General features: G+C 39.7%; 1 protein-coding gene across 7 annotated transcripts in view; it reads left to right on the forward strand.

Annotated features, from left to right (window-relative positions):
* The first annotated feature begins 6,228 nt into the window (after nt 1-6,228).
* Nucleotides 6,229-15,206, forward strand: part of SH2B1 (SH2B adaptor protein 1) — a 28,846-nt gene continuing 19,868 nt past the window's right edge. For 3 of the 7 annotated variants that reach the window (XM_034423354.3, XM_034423350.3, XM_034423355.3), the window contains exons 1-6: nt 6,229-6,551; nt 7,979-8,049; nt 8,961-9,889; nt 10,017-10,118; nt 11,097-11,188; nt 15,073-15,179. In XM_034423354.3, the coding sequence (XP_034279245.1) occupies nt 9,038-9,889; nt 10,017-10,118; nt 11,097-11,188; nt 15,073-15,179 (1,153 nt within the window). In that variant the 5' untranslated portion in view covers nt 6,229-6,551; nt 7,979-8,049; nt 8,961-9,037. Of the gene's footprint in view, nt 6,714-7,978; nt 8,050-8,960; nt 9,890-10,016; nt 10,119-11,096; nt 11,189-15,072; nt 15,180-15,206 lie in introns of all 7 variants that reach the window. The other 4 variants (XM_087893942.1, XM_034423352.3, XM_087893943.1 and 1 more) reach the window with 4 other exon arrangements.

Below are 15,206 nucleotides of genomic sequence, written 5' to 3' on the forward strand. Positions count from 1 at the left end.
TGGTTTTCATGTTGCTGATGGTTTGCTTTCTTGAGGGCAGATAGATGATGGATCTGAAGACATACAGTACAAACAAATGTTACCACCTCTTGTATTTCCATTCTTAGGATCTAACAACTGATTGCATCATCAATCAATGAATGTGATAATTAAGAAAAGCAATATGAAGAACTCCAACTGAAATTGTTTTTATGAAATTTAGATATGCTACTATAGCCTCCAGCTATTTTGGTTGATGAGGCATTAGAGATTGATTCTTTTATGGAATGTGGTATGAAGTTTAGAAATCCGATGAATGATAATATGATGCTATATAAATAGCTGTAGAAAACCTTAAGAAAGAAAAATAAGCAATTATCCAGTCCAAACTGAAACATCAACAGTACAGTCAGTGTTAATAGCAGTACTATCAGGAGAACATAAAGACACTTCCATTGTGTAAATGAGGAAACTATTTTCTCAGTAACAATCAAGCTCTTACCTTCTCCATCCTCAGTATTGTTGACATTTTCAGGAGTTTCAGAAACATTAAAATAATAAACAAGGGCCTTGAAACAGCTCCATTAATAGTGATAGTTTAGCATGCCTAGTGATTACAAGACACTGCATTGTGACAAGAGGAACAGAAAATGGACAAAAATCTACATGGGCAAGCCCTGGTATTTTTTAATCCTATTATTTATATTTAAGTTTGCATATCTGTCAGTGTTAATATGCGTACAGGGATACACATACGGAGCTCTATGTAGACAATTTATAATTTAGAATACATTGATTCTACATTAATTCATTACGTTTGTTTTATGGTTTTATTGATTTTACATACTTTTAATTGGGGCTATTGTGGAAGTTTTAGTTATTTTCTATATGTTTGGTAAACCTCTGAAAGTAATATTTGACTGGTAGGGTATAAATGCAATATAAATTTAAAAATTGATGTGTGCAATTCAGTGTCAGAGCTGCATTTCTCCAGACAATAATCCCCTTCATCCCCATGTATTGGCACAGTTACTGGCTATGTAAACTGGATCTGGTGGTAGTTCTAATCCAAGAAAACCATTTGAAGAACTACAATCTGAACTACATAGATAAATCTGAGATTTATTACCAAAAGTTGCAATTACTTCCTAACAGCTCTGTTTCTAAGGTCCTGGATATGCTTATGGCAAGGTGTTAGAAACAGGACATTTCACTTCCATGCCTTCTCTTTCTTTTATAATTTAACACTGAACTATGTGTGACTTACTCTTTAAGGAAAATTAATCTTAATCCTGAAATTTAATCTTGATGGAAGGTTTATGATTATCTTTCCTATTACATTTCCTTGAAAATATTGTGTAATTCTGTAAAAACTGTGATTTCCAGATATGCCACTACCTACATCATGTTCTTCAGAGTTCCTGGTTTGGCTTTATTTTTTTTTGACAGTCCACTATGTGAATGTGCGATCTAAGCTCCCGGTTTAGACTGACACTTTCTCAGTACTTTTTGTTTTTTTTTCCCCAGACAAATGCATTAGCTCAATTGAATTACCATGGCGATCAGTTATCAAGCAAATTGTCCAGCGTGTGTTGAATTTAATTACAGTGGTTTACATAGGCTTTTCTGACATTAGACTTATTATCTAAACCTCTGGAACTGGTATGATATGATCCTGATCTTTTTAGAAAGCATTTGTTTGTTTTGTCTGGTATTCAGGCAAGAAATACTGTAGCATGTCCCATCAAAAATGATGCTTCGGTTTCCACAGCAACATAAACAGGGAACAATTTTCAAAAAGTTGAGTTTCCAAAACTCATATAGACATTTATGCACATCTCTATTTAAAAACATAGCTGATATGTCACTTCAGAATTTCAGGCATATCCATCATAACACTACTCTATATTCATCATGTTAAGCCATAATATGGTTTGTATCCTCTTGACATAGCATGTTAATTTCAGCGTTGTTATCTGAAACTATGACTTATGTATGCCATGTGCATTCAAATACATAGTTATTGGCTAGGTTTATAAAATCCACTGAACCACATTTGTTTTAGCTTCCCAAATACTGCTAAGGAAATACTAAGATCCAGGAAGGAACATGGAATCCCAAATAATGAGCAACAACAGGCTGATTCAGGATACAATCTTGCCAATCTCTGCTCGCTCAATGAAAACAGGATGTTTGGGGTGCAGGAGTGGAATAATGAACCAGATTTTAGGAAGAGAGGGAAGAAGGTGGCAAGGATGAAATGCATGATGTACATCCTATTGAAAAGCTCCTTAGTTGAATAGCTGGCAGATCAGCAGGGGCATATTTTGGTCATTTGGCTTGCATTTGGCAAGGCACGGGTGGGAGACAGAAATCTGCAGAAGCAGCTAATCCGTACACCATTTTTATTGATAAACCTGAAGAGGGCAGGTTGTGTCGAGTGTAGGATTCTCTCTGAAAGCATATGGTTTGGGCTAGGCCTAGGGGATTCCAGCGTGTACAAAATATTTCTCCAGAGCAGCTTGGCAATCATTAAAAGAGCAATAGGCAATTGTTCAGGAAGAGCTGAGGTAGCGAAGAAGAAAGATCACACTCTGAATTGGAATTACAACAATGGGAGGGGGCAGATAAAGGGGGATAAAGCCAAAACCATCCCATTTGGACAGACATGCCAAGAAAGCATGTTCTATCCAATGAAGATGTAAGTCAGATAGGGAACACCCCTAAAAGAGAAGCAGCACCCATCCCATACCTACATTAAGTTTGGTATGGAAGGTAGTGCCCAGCTGTCTTGGGACTGGGACTGAGTCAGCTGTGAGAGGGTCATCTTAGCTCTGAAGGAGTTGCAGATGCTACTTGGAAGCAGTGGCCCACAGGGTTTTGTGCAGACCTTGGTGTGCACATGTATCACCTCTCCTGCAGGAACTGCATTGGTTGCTGATTTGCTTCCAGGTGCAATTCAAGATGCTGGTTGTCACCTTTAAAGCCCTTTCATGGCTTGGGACAAGATTGTGTGAGGGACCGTCCCTTGCTGGTCACATCTACTTGATCCACTAGAGCGGGGAGGCAAGGAATGTTGTGAGTCCTGTCCCCTTAGGACAGGGCTGTCAAACTCAATTTCATTGAGGGCCGCATCAGGACTGTTGTTGACCTCAGGGGCTGGACAGGCATGGCCGACAGGGTGGGCTTGGCCAACTAGGTGGATGTGGCTAGTTTGACACCACTCCCTAAACTGCTTCCATGTTTCCTCTTCGCATTGGGTAGTCCAGGACGGTCTTGAGTTTGACACCCCTGCCTTAGGAGATACATCTGGTGGGAAGAAGGGCCTTCTCTGTGGTAGCTCCCTCTCTCTGGAACATCTCCCCAGAGATTAGACTGGCCTCTACTCTAACAGTCTTTTGGAAGTCCCTGAAGACATGGTTCTGTTAAAGGGCCTGGGGAACCCAGAGCAGGATGGAGCCCATTAAATGGCTAGTCTAAATGTGTAATGTTGCCGGGATTTGGGGTTATTATTTTTCTTTTTATTCTTTTTATTTCTTTTATATGATATTTTTATATTCCTATAAACTGCCCTGAATTGCCATGTGTGAGTAGGCAGCAATATAAACTTTCTAAATAAATATAAATATAAATATATGGACAAGATAGGGGAGATAGTATATGCCAGCTTGGTGTAGTGGTTAAGGTGGTGGCCTAGAAAGCAGGAGACTCTGAGTTCTAGTCCCACTTAAGGCATGAAAAACCAGCTGGGTGACTTTGGCCCAGTCTTTCCATCTCAGCCCAACATAATTTATAGAGTTGTTATGGGGAAAATGGGAGTGTTATGTATGTTTGCCAGCTTAAGTTTGTGTGTGTGCACGTGAGCATATGCATATATGTACACATACATAAACATACACACATTATATATAAAACCATCAATGTGTGAAATTAGGCATTTATAGAATGCCTAAACTGGGACAACAAAGCATGAAATGCTTAATATTTCACACATTTTCTAGGGATTCTATGCAATCTTAAAAGGCAAACCAGTAAAGTATAAAATACTCCCATTGTAAAAGCCATTGTAGCTTTCCTTGTGGAAGCAAGCAAGTCAATACTCATCTTCTTATCTTTTTAGTAACAAAGTCCTGTCCTATATTTTATTTTGCATTTCTTCTTTCATTTTCATATACATCTTTTCAATAAAGGGTTAGGGTTAGCTTAATTCTAATCCTTTTTATGACTCTCATTTCATACTTTGCCTAAATACCGTGTTTCCCTGAAAATAAGACCCTGTCTTATATTTTTTTGATCCCTGAAATAATCGCTTGGCCTTATTGCCATGTGCTCAAAAGCCCGATTGTGCTTATTATTAGGGGATGTCTTATTTTGGGGGAAACAGAGTAGTTTTTATCATTCTGCATAATGCCTATATATTACAGATAGTCCTTGACTTATGACCACAATTGAGCCCAAAATTTATGTTGCTGAGACATTTGTTAAGTGAATTTAGCCCCATTTTACAGTCTTTCTTGCCACATTTGTTAACTGAATCACTGCAATTGTCAGGTTAGTAACACGGTTGTCTTCCCCATTGACTTTGCTTGATAGAAGGTCACAAAAGGGGATCATGTGACCCTAGGACACTGCAGCTGTGATAAATATGAGTCATTTGCTATCTGAATTTTGACCACTTGACCATGGGGATGTACATGGTGTGAAAAACATCATTAGTCACTTTTTTCAGTGTCACTGTAACTTTGAATGGTCACTAAACAAACTGTTATAGGTCAAGGATTACCTGTATATAGAATGCCTAGGGAAAGTACATTCAGCATTTTCAAATAACAGGCATTTTATATTTTGTCTAAAAAGTCATGCTTTCTATAGATTTCCTAGGCATTCTATATACAATGCCAGCTCTTCACACCTTGCCAGTATTTCTCTCTCTGTCTCCGTCTCTGTCTCTGTCTGTCTTTCTCTCTCTCTCTCTCTCATACACCCACACACTTTTACAAAATTTCTTTTGGCAGTAATTGCACTATGGCAGGTGCTGATATTCAGTTACAGTGGCAGCTGTTCTGCCTCAGGTGTCAATGCAAAGTTGTATCCAAATGTGAAACTACAACTGGCAGATGCGGAGTCAGAGCAGAGATCTTGGCTCATATCACTATCATATTCCCACCTGTATACCACAGACTATCAAAAGAGGGTCTCCTTGCAGTTCCCTGCTCTTGGTGTAATGATCGCAGGAGGATAGATGGGTGATTACTCTCTCTCTACACAAATTTTGGGCAGAAGGCAGGTTTCTAATACTCTTCCATGGCCATTGAGTTGTGCTACACAGTGCTGCTATACTCTCTCCTTACAATTTTTCCCTCGCATAATTGGCCCTGGCTTCCTCCTTCCCCCATGACTGATCGTTATGGATGTTATGCTGAACACTGATGTTATCAGAACATACGGGTAGTCCTCGACTTATGACCTCAATTGAACCCAAAATTTATGTTGTTAAGTGAGACGTTTAAGTGAAATTTGCCCCATTTTACGACTTTTCTTGCCACGGTTGTTTAGTGAAATCACTGCAGTTGTTATGTTAGTAACATGGTTGTCTGGCTTCCACATTGACTTTGCTTGTCAGAAGGTCGCAAAAGGTAATCACATGACTCTGGGACACTGGGACTGTCATAAATATAAGTCAGGTGTCAAGCACCTGAATTTTGACCGTGTGATCATGGGGGGGGGTTTGTTGGTGCTGCAATGGTCATAAGTGTGAAAAACGATCATGTCACTTTTTTTCAGTGCCATAATTGTAAATTTGAACGTCACTAAATGAAGTGTTGCAATCGAGGACTATCTGTAGCTGTTACGACCAAACAGTGACTAATAAATGGGCTCTCAAATTGAGGTGTGAATCATAAAAAAAAGTGGGAGGAAAAAAAAAAGAATTAGATAGATGGCTGGGTTTGGAACTAGCCGCCAAAGATATTTTTGGTGTGGAAATTCCACAATGTAGGTCGACAGAAGGTTTTCCTTAGAGAAAGCGCTCTGCATATGCTCAAAAATCGCATACAAGCACTTCCAGCCTGGGCATAAGAACCTTGGCATTGAACGGCGTGGCGTTTACAGTACTTCCTAGTTACCATTCGGGGGAATTGCGAAAGGCGGGGAGTTCCGCATGTGCCGTTGCCCGAGCAACCGAAGCAAGACGCTCACTACCAAAGAACATCCCTACTCCCCCCGCGTCCCATGAGCCTTCGTCAATCTACGTCACGGGCCGCCATGGTAACGACTTGGACGCAGTGTCCAACGGAGGACAGCTTACGTTAACAGAGTCTCTGAATTTCCCGTGACCCTTCTAGCCGGATCCAATTACTCTCTATGGTTAAAGCTCGTTGTTTCCATCGCTTCGGCCTTTTCTTCCTCCGAGTTGATGACGAAGACGGAAATGAAAACAGGAAAACAATTGACACCGACGGCAAAAAACAAACAAACAAACCCGGAAGCGGAAATAGTGCAAGAAAGCCAGGGAGAGTGAGAGAGGGGGACAGACAAACCCTTTCTCTTGGAAGGAACCCAAGGCCGGGATGGTGAGTGACAGATGCGCCCAGCCGAATCGAGGCCCCTTTTCTTCTTCCCCCTCGCGCGGAGACCTTTCCCCCCCACCTCCATTCGGCTCCCCTGTCCGCCCTTGAGAACGACTGCTGTCCCCGTCCCTCCCTCCTTGGGTTGAGGGGGTCCAGGATCTGGAGGTGGGTCGGGGGGGGGGCGGTGGTGGTTTGTCTCTTTTATTTCGCAGCCCAGCTCAAGGTACGACTGTGAGGGTCGTCGATCAAGCGGTTCCTTGCTTCCCAGCAACGGCGCTCAGGAGGCCGCGCGGGCAAGTTCTGAAGAGCGCAGCAGCATGTCGCCAAGCGGGGCTTTTCCCGTCAGCAGGGAGCGTGACGAGAAAGGAGCCACGTCATGTGAATCGGTTCACTCCGATGCAGGAGGTCTCTACGGAGTGTAACGCCCTGCCTTTCAAATGCATCTGACAAGCAACTTCCGCGTTTCCAGTCCGCACATAAATTGCTTGCAGGAGAAAAAAAAAAAAAAAAGCTGGTTCCGCTCCAGTATCTTTAACTCGTGGTGTTGCTCCATCTGTCAATGTTTGCTTTAGTGCCTAAACCACAGAAATAGTATACCATCTCAAAGCTTTTGCTTTTCATGAAAAAAAAGGCAACCATCCTGTATTCAGTAGCATTTCTAGGTCCTAGGTTACATGCCTAAAAGATACTGCCACAGCAAATTTTCAGTTGTAGGACCTTTTTCCATATAGGCAGGACCATCCCACATTTATTTTAGATACATATTTTCCTACTTATGCTGATCCATGTTCAAAGAAATGCACATTTCAAGGATGATTCGGCATGTTTGCTGAAAATAGTATTCACTCTCACTTTAAAAATCAGAGGTCTAGAGAATAGATTATAAAATAGTTCAGGTACTATCGAATATAATCAATTATTCCAGTCCTGCCTTAGCCATGAAAGCTGACTCGGTAACCTGGGGCCATTGATGCTCTCTCTCAGCCCAACCTACCTCATAGGATTGTTGTTGTGGGGGAAAATAGTAGGAAGGAGTTTTAGATATGTTTGCTGCTTTACTTATAAAAAATAATAATGATGCGATGAAAATAAATAAAGTGATCTAGGCTTTTCCTAAGGGAGAACAGAGATGTTCTCTTTTGTGAGACCGCAAAATTTTAACTGGTCTCAAAGAACATGGGAAGATTTAATCGCATAATTATACAAATAGCTTTTAAGAATTAGCTATACTGTAGAAAGAATTAGGTTCTTGCATGAAACGTTTATAGATGTATGCTTTACAGAATGAGTTGATAGTTGAGGTTATACAGTTCCTTTTTTGAGGTTTTGACATTTTGGAAATGCAAATAGGTCACTGGTTTGAAAAGACATGCTTAGACTGAAAACTCCCTCCATGTAAAACATTAAAACATTTCCCCCTTGATATACAGGTGCTCTGTGTAAAAATGATTTCAAGCTTGGGAAACACTATAGTAAGAACTTTACTGCATATATTCATGAGGTAGGCATAATCTTTTGTTTGATCTACTTTAGGGATGGTTGACTGAATCTTAAATTTGTTAGAAATATCGTTTCAACAGATGTATTTAAATTTGCAAAAAAAGTATAATTTTCAGGAGTATGCATTCTTTATAAAAAATATAGTATCTTGCAAATTAAGATCACCCTCTAATGTACTTGGTCTCCACATTCTTTGGAAGTCTCAATATCCAGCAGGGGATTGTTCATCTAATGGAAACTTGCCAATGTACTGCAATTAATTTTTTACCAATCTTTGTTTATTCCCTGAGACTGTATTAGTTATACAGAAGTATAGTGGTTCAGTCTTGATGGTAAGATTTATCACACCATTATGACTTAATCATCCCCTCATCCACACAATAAATATAGAGTGATACTTGGCTTACTGATTCAGTCTGAGCATTTATTTTGTCCAGAAAATAATATTTAGCTTTACTTTCACTAAGGAACAGTGCTTATTTTTAGCTAGTCCAGTTATCTAGGCAACATTGCTTCTGCTACCCCAAAATGTGCCAGGTCTACATCATTTTTTAATGCAGTTGTTCATACCTTGTTTCCACTGTTTCTTGAATTATGTTACTGATAGAAAAATGGCTCTCTTCATTATGTCCTTTTTAAAAATACTCTGATTCTTCTATTATTTTGGTTTTTAAGAGTGGTATCTTAAGCCTTTAAGAATATGTGAAATGCCCAAAAGTGTAAAGGTGTTAGCAGTTATAGTTCTCAATGAAACAAAGACAAAAAAACCAACAACACACACACACCTCTCTTGATTAATAAGAAACATACATGAAAAGGAAATGATTGGTTCATTAAAAAATCCTTGAAAGGACATTATTTGTGCAGATGGTTTCCACCCTATAACTTATAATAACTCTTCTGTTTCTTCAGGTCACAAAACCACTGATACTAATAGCAACTCAATCCTGGCACTGGATGTATTGTTATCTAGCCCCACCTGGGTGATCATGAACGGAAGCGCAGTGCCATTGTCACCAGTTGGGGGAGGGATGGTGGGAGAACCTGCCTCTCTCCCCTCCTTGGGTTGGCGGGAATTCTGTGAAGTCCATGCTCGTGCTGCTGCAGTTGATTTTGCCCGTCGTTTCCGGACTTTCCTTGGCGAGAACCCCCAGTTTGCCACCCCAGGAGCTGAAGCTGCTTTCTCACACCGCTTTGCAGAGCACTTCTTAGAACATTTTGAGGCTGAAGTGAGCCGGGCTTACACCAGTGATTCGCCACCCCGCTGTGACATTGCCCCTTTCACTGGTTGTTCTTCTGCACGGGACCTCTCTGAGACCTGCAGTGACTCCTCGGTGGCTTCCCCTGTTGAGCCTCCATTGGGCCCACCCTCTGGCCTCTCTAGTAGCCAGTCCCGCAGCTCTGAAGATGTTTCTACTGTGGCAGCCGTTACTGCTACGAAGCCAAAGCTGAAGAAGCGCTTTTCTTTGCGCAATGTTAGCCGCAGTGTCCGAGGTAGTGTACGTGGCATTCTGCAGTGGAAGACCTCGGCTGAATCATCCTCTGGTGGTGGAGATGGGACACCCACTGGAGCCAACAGTAATTCCAATTCTTCGGGGGGCGGTGACTCAGAGCGTTGGACTCACCGATTTGAACGTCTTCGGCTCAACAAAGCCTCCCCAGCCACTCTCCGAGTTGAACTGGCTAGTGTGCGCCGGGAAGGCCTACTGAACTACATTGTGGCTGATGATGGGTCAGGCGGGGGCAGTAGGACACGCTGGCAGAAATGCCGTCTTCTCCTGCGCAAAGCAGGGAAGGGAGAAGGGGAGGGTTACCTGTTGGAGTTCTACATCCCACCAAAGGTGAGCAATGAGTCATTGTGTTCAGACAAGAGAAAAGTCAAGGGGAAAAGTCAAAAGCTTGGGATTCCTAATCTAGGCCTTGAGAATATAGTTACAACATAGTCTTTTTTTCTACCCCAATCATCAGGCAACAAAGCCACGGGTCAGCATTGCTTGTTCCTGTGTAATGGATGTGCGGACAACAACTCCACTGGAGATGCCAGACAAAGAGAACACTTTTGTGCTGAAGGTCAGAAAAAGATTGATGGGGTACAGTTAAGATTTGGTAACAATTGAAACATTAATAGTTATGTATCTATAGCCAAGGAATGTGTAGAATTGAATTTCCTCTTCTGTTGAATCAGAATCCATTCCTAACATCTGGCTGGAGTTTGTTTTTAGCAGTTGTCTGCTTCTTCCCTCTTGCATTTTCAATATTAATGGTCCTTTCTATCCTCCTTCTCTAGCAATCTTTCCTATATTTGGCAGTGTTGATATTTCTGAGCAGATTTACTCCTTCCAAACTTTTTTATGTCTTTGGGAGGAGAGGAATCCATCTATTTTGTATGTAAAATGACTTCTTAAATGATTTGATGGAGAATATGTATGTTGGAGAAAGGGATTTGGGTTCTTGGTGATTCTTACATTTTAAAACCATTGGGAATTCAAGCAGATAACCACAAATGCATCTAGCAAAGAATTCATAGCTGAATGAGGGGAGTGGTAATCCGCTGCTAAAAGATCTTTTCGGTTGCTGATTTTGATTAGTGTTGGAGCCCTTCTATCAAAAGCCAGAGAGGAAGTTCTTGATATTTTGTGTGTATGTAACCACCTTAAAATAGGAACAGATGGATCAAGCCCTTAGATTTGAATTGTGCTTGTGTGCATGCATGATTCTTGAAAATGTATTTATTTTTATTTATTTATTAAATTTTTATGCCACCTGTCTCCCATGCAAGATAGGTCTGGGTAGTTTGCAAGGTATAAAACAATTAAAACATTAAAACTACACAGATTGAAATATTATTAAGCTGTACTAAAGCCAAAACTGAGAGAGCTAAGAAATGAATGGGATGGGGATCAGGTCTTCATTCAATTCAATTCAGTTCAATGTTTTTCAAGTCTACCCTCACTGATACGAGTTCATCATTTCAGAAGGAAATGGGGCTTTAGAACAAAACCCATCCTATAATGTTGTATATTTATTATTTTTTCCCCTTTCTCCAAGCTGTCAAGTTCTTTGGAGTACATCCTTGAAACTGTTGACTCACTGCAGATGCGATCATGGTTGGCTGACATTCAGGAATGCATGGGCCTGGGGTAAGTTAACCTGAACATCAGGGAAGGCTACAGCTCAGTGGTGAAATACATAGTATACAGGTTTAAAGTCCGAGATTCAGTCAACAAGTAAAGAGAAGAGTTATATGGCCTAATAAAAACTTGATGGGGAACTGAGACTTTCCCTCTGTAGAGTTGCTGATTCTATACAATAGACCAGGTGTGAAAAATATGTAACTGTTCAGATGTTTAGACAACAGCTCTATCATCTCTTATTATTGGCAATGCTGGCTTGGTCTTTTCTCCACAGTCCGGGATATAATAAACCATATGATTCATTACCCAGTTTTATATGAAGCAGTTTCTCATGACAGCTTATAGAAGGAAGATTAGGGTAAGAGAGAGAGAGAGAACAGATATACAGGTATTAACAATAATGTTCAGAGGACTTCCTGTTTGCTGCTGGCCGCCGCCAGACGTTCCTTTGGGATCGTCAGCTTCCACTGCCTGTCAGAGCCGCCTTCACAACGGAACGGCGGCTCGAAAAAACTCCGTTCCCATGAGGAAACGGAGATAGAGCCGGCAGGGGTGGGTAGAACTCTCTGCAGAGTCCCAAAAGTTTTTCTTTTACTTTTGGGATGGAGCGGATGAGATGCCCCATATCCCCAGCCGCTGCTCCGGGCTTTGGGAGACCTCTGCTAATGCAGAGCCAGGCGTCAAAAGCAAGCCTGCGAATTTGACAGATTACTCAAAGAAAATGTGAGCTGGACCTGTAATACTGAAGCGCAAGTATTTTACTTATCTTTTAAAAATTACTTAAGAGAATAGAGGAAGAGAAAGAGGAAAAAAGTTTCTTTTTAAAATGGCGTCTGCCGCGGCTGGAGAAGAGTTTGAGAGGGAAAGTTCTTCCGTTTTTTATTATTACAATGTAGCGGAATAAATACCACTGGCTACATTTGTAGACAAAACTCCGCTCCTGTTTTTGTTTTTCTCTTTTTTCCCTGGAGGCTTGAGTGTTGCTGGCTGGAAGTTTTTGTCTTGTTTTTTTTTTTTTTTTTCTTCTTCTAACAAAGCCTGCTTAGGCGGAAACATGGCACTGAGGCTTGTGAAGTCAGACAAACAAATAGGTGGGGGGGATTCCCCCACTAAGAATTTAAAGGAACAGGTTTTAACTCTTCAGTCCCAGAAACCTGATTTTAATATAATAGAATTTCTCTTAGAGGAGATTGAAAGAAGGGATGAGATTGTGAATCAGCAACTTGAAAAATTTAAGCAGGAAACTAAGGAATTGGTGAAATCCAAGTTTGACTTTTTGCAGCAAAAAATTTTAAAATTGTCAGAATTCATGATTCGGTTGGATACAAATACTAATTTACTAGAGTCAAAAATGGATGAAATTCAAGATAAATTGGACAATAGAATTCAAAAAATTGAAAATGATTTGTTAAATATTCAGGATTATAGTTCAGAAGAAAAATTTAAAATGGATGCTGACCAAAAGTCTGGTAATGTAGAATATCTGGAACAGAGGATTCAAAAAGAGGTTCTAAAGATACAATATAATTTCACAGAATATGCAATAAGACTTAGAGGTTTGCAGGAAAATAACAGAGATGACTTAAGGAAAATATCTTCTGAATTTCTAGCTGGGATTTTAAAGATTCAACCTGAGGAAGTGTTTTGTAGGATTGACAGAGCTTATCGAATAAACTCCTGGACTGCCAAGCAAAGGCAATTGCCTAGAGATGTGGTAATCTATTTTTCAGATAAAGAAATTAGGAATAAAATTGTGCAAAATTCCTTCAATTCTAATTTGCAATTGTATGGAAGAAAGATTTGGATTTACAAGGAACTCCCACCTAAGATACTAATGGAAAGGAAGAAATTTGGCTTTCTGGTGTCTGAGTTAAAAAGGAGAAATATTCAATTCCGGTGGGACGTCCCAGTTGGTATTATATTGAGATATCAAGGAGAAAGATACCAGTTAAATACTGTTGAAAGGGCGGAAGAATTTTATCAAAATAGGTTGAAAATGAATTTAACGTCTTCAGATATAATACAGGATAAGCAGAAGGAGCTGGAACTAAAGACAGAGACTGTACCAGATAAATTGCCTTTGGATTTATCGGATACCCCAGCTGGATTATCTACAAATTTGAGAGAAGTGCCATCTGATTTTAATGTGATGACTTATCAAGGCAAGGACAAGCATGGAAACCAATTAGAGGATATACAAGGGATAAAAAAGAAATGCGAGACACAAAAAATTAGGATGGAGGTCAAACCCACAAAAAGAAAACAAAAAAAGAAATAGGTTGTACAAAAATAGAAATTTCTAACCCAAGCAACAGTGAAGCCAGTGATTTTAAAATATGAATGATTATGTGAAAACATAGAGGAGGCGACATATTGGTCAATATCATCCTGAGGATAGTGGCAGATCTCTGCATTGCCGTAATTTTGGGACATGGAAAGAGCCTCAAATTGATGGTTTTGAATTATCTACTTTGAAACTTCTTTTTGTGTTGATAAATATATTATAATTATCTTGAATTATAAGGCAAGAGAATCACATTGGGACATGCAGAAGATCGGGTTGTTACCCAATACGATGATGGAAATTAATAATCCTGATGAAACCCACAATTATTATTATATGGAATACAATTATAATGTCACTCGGGTGGTTGTTTTTACTTTTATATATATAAGAAGATGTTTACTACTGATGGGGGCAGATATGATTGGAGATCTTGAATAAACTGTTGCATCCGCAAGCTATGTCACCCTATTATGGATGTTGGTTTTAACAATCCAGTGGAAAGACTTCAAGAAGATATTATATGGACTATAAATTTAAAGTTATTGTCTTTTCTTTTTTTATTTAGATATAATGGAATATATATATATATATATTTTTAAGTAGTGTGGGCAGTGAATTAAAGATATCAAGAATTGTTGTGTATGGTAAATTTGTAAGACAGTGGGTGAATAAGCTAGCTACAGACTGATTAGTTTAAGAAAAGGGATTTTTAAGTGATACATTTAGGGGAGTGGAGGAAATGGATAGAGTGGAATAAATGTTAAATTAGATTTTATGGGGAGCCCGCTTTGAAATGTTATTAAAGTAGGACTTATTGTATAGTTTTAAAGTGGAAGGTGGTTTTGAATTGTTGCAATAATGCATAGATATAAAACACTATTATGCTAAATTAGAGTTATTTTATAATAGTTATAGTATAATGTGTTTGTTTTTTTTTTTTTTTTTTTTTTTCTCTTCTTCTTTTCTGAAATGTATGGATAAAGGGGGATTTATAATACTTTTAGTAAGTAAAGGTCAGTATTTTGAGGAGGGAGTAAGTAATCTGTTATGAATTAGGGTTTTTTTTTGTTACGAAGAAGTCACAGGGGGGGAAGGGTGGGGAGGGGGGGTTAGGGAGGGGGGGAGGGGGGGGAAAAAGGGGGAAAAATTTGTATTTGAAAACCTTTTCAATAAAAAAAAAAAAAACAAAAACAAAAAACAATAATGTTCAATGGTGCAACCCTGGGGTTTGGATGGCTGTGGAACAGGTACATGATTCTTTTTCCTTTAAACAAGCGGTTGGATAAGAGCTCAAGGTTATCTTGACTTTTTGCTTCCAACAGTAGAAGCTAATTCCTCCGGAAAACTCACAGGTGGGATTTAATAGTGTAGGAAAATGTTGTATGGCAAGTGCTGTGTGGTGGCAAAAATTAAATGTTGTCTGGTGGCCCCTTTTCTAACTAATATCTTTTATTAAAAGGCATAAGCATTTATGAGCTTCAGCTCACTTTATCAGGTGCATATGTGATATGATTGATATAACAAGAGGTAGAACCTTTCTTTGCAACATCAAATGGTTAGATTTGGACTATGGAAACATTGCTAATGATACTTGTCTCCACAGAGAAAGTACTGATAGCCTGGAGCAGTCATGCATGAACCACTCAGATAGCATGCCCAGCCGGGAACTTCCCATGGTGCCGAGTGAGAGCAATGAACAGCTCAGCCAAGGTGTGTATTTGGCACAATGTATACCCA

This window comes from Pantherophis guttatus, chromosome 4, assembly GCF_059756535.1.
Source record: "Pantherophis guttatus breed Tessera chromosome 4, ASM5975653v1, whole genome shotgun sequence".
Lineage (NCBI taxonomy): Eukaryota > Metazoa > Chordata > Lepidosauria > Squamata > Colubridae > Pantherophis > Pantherophis guttatus.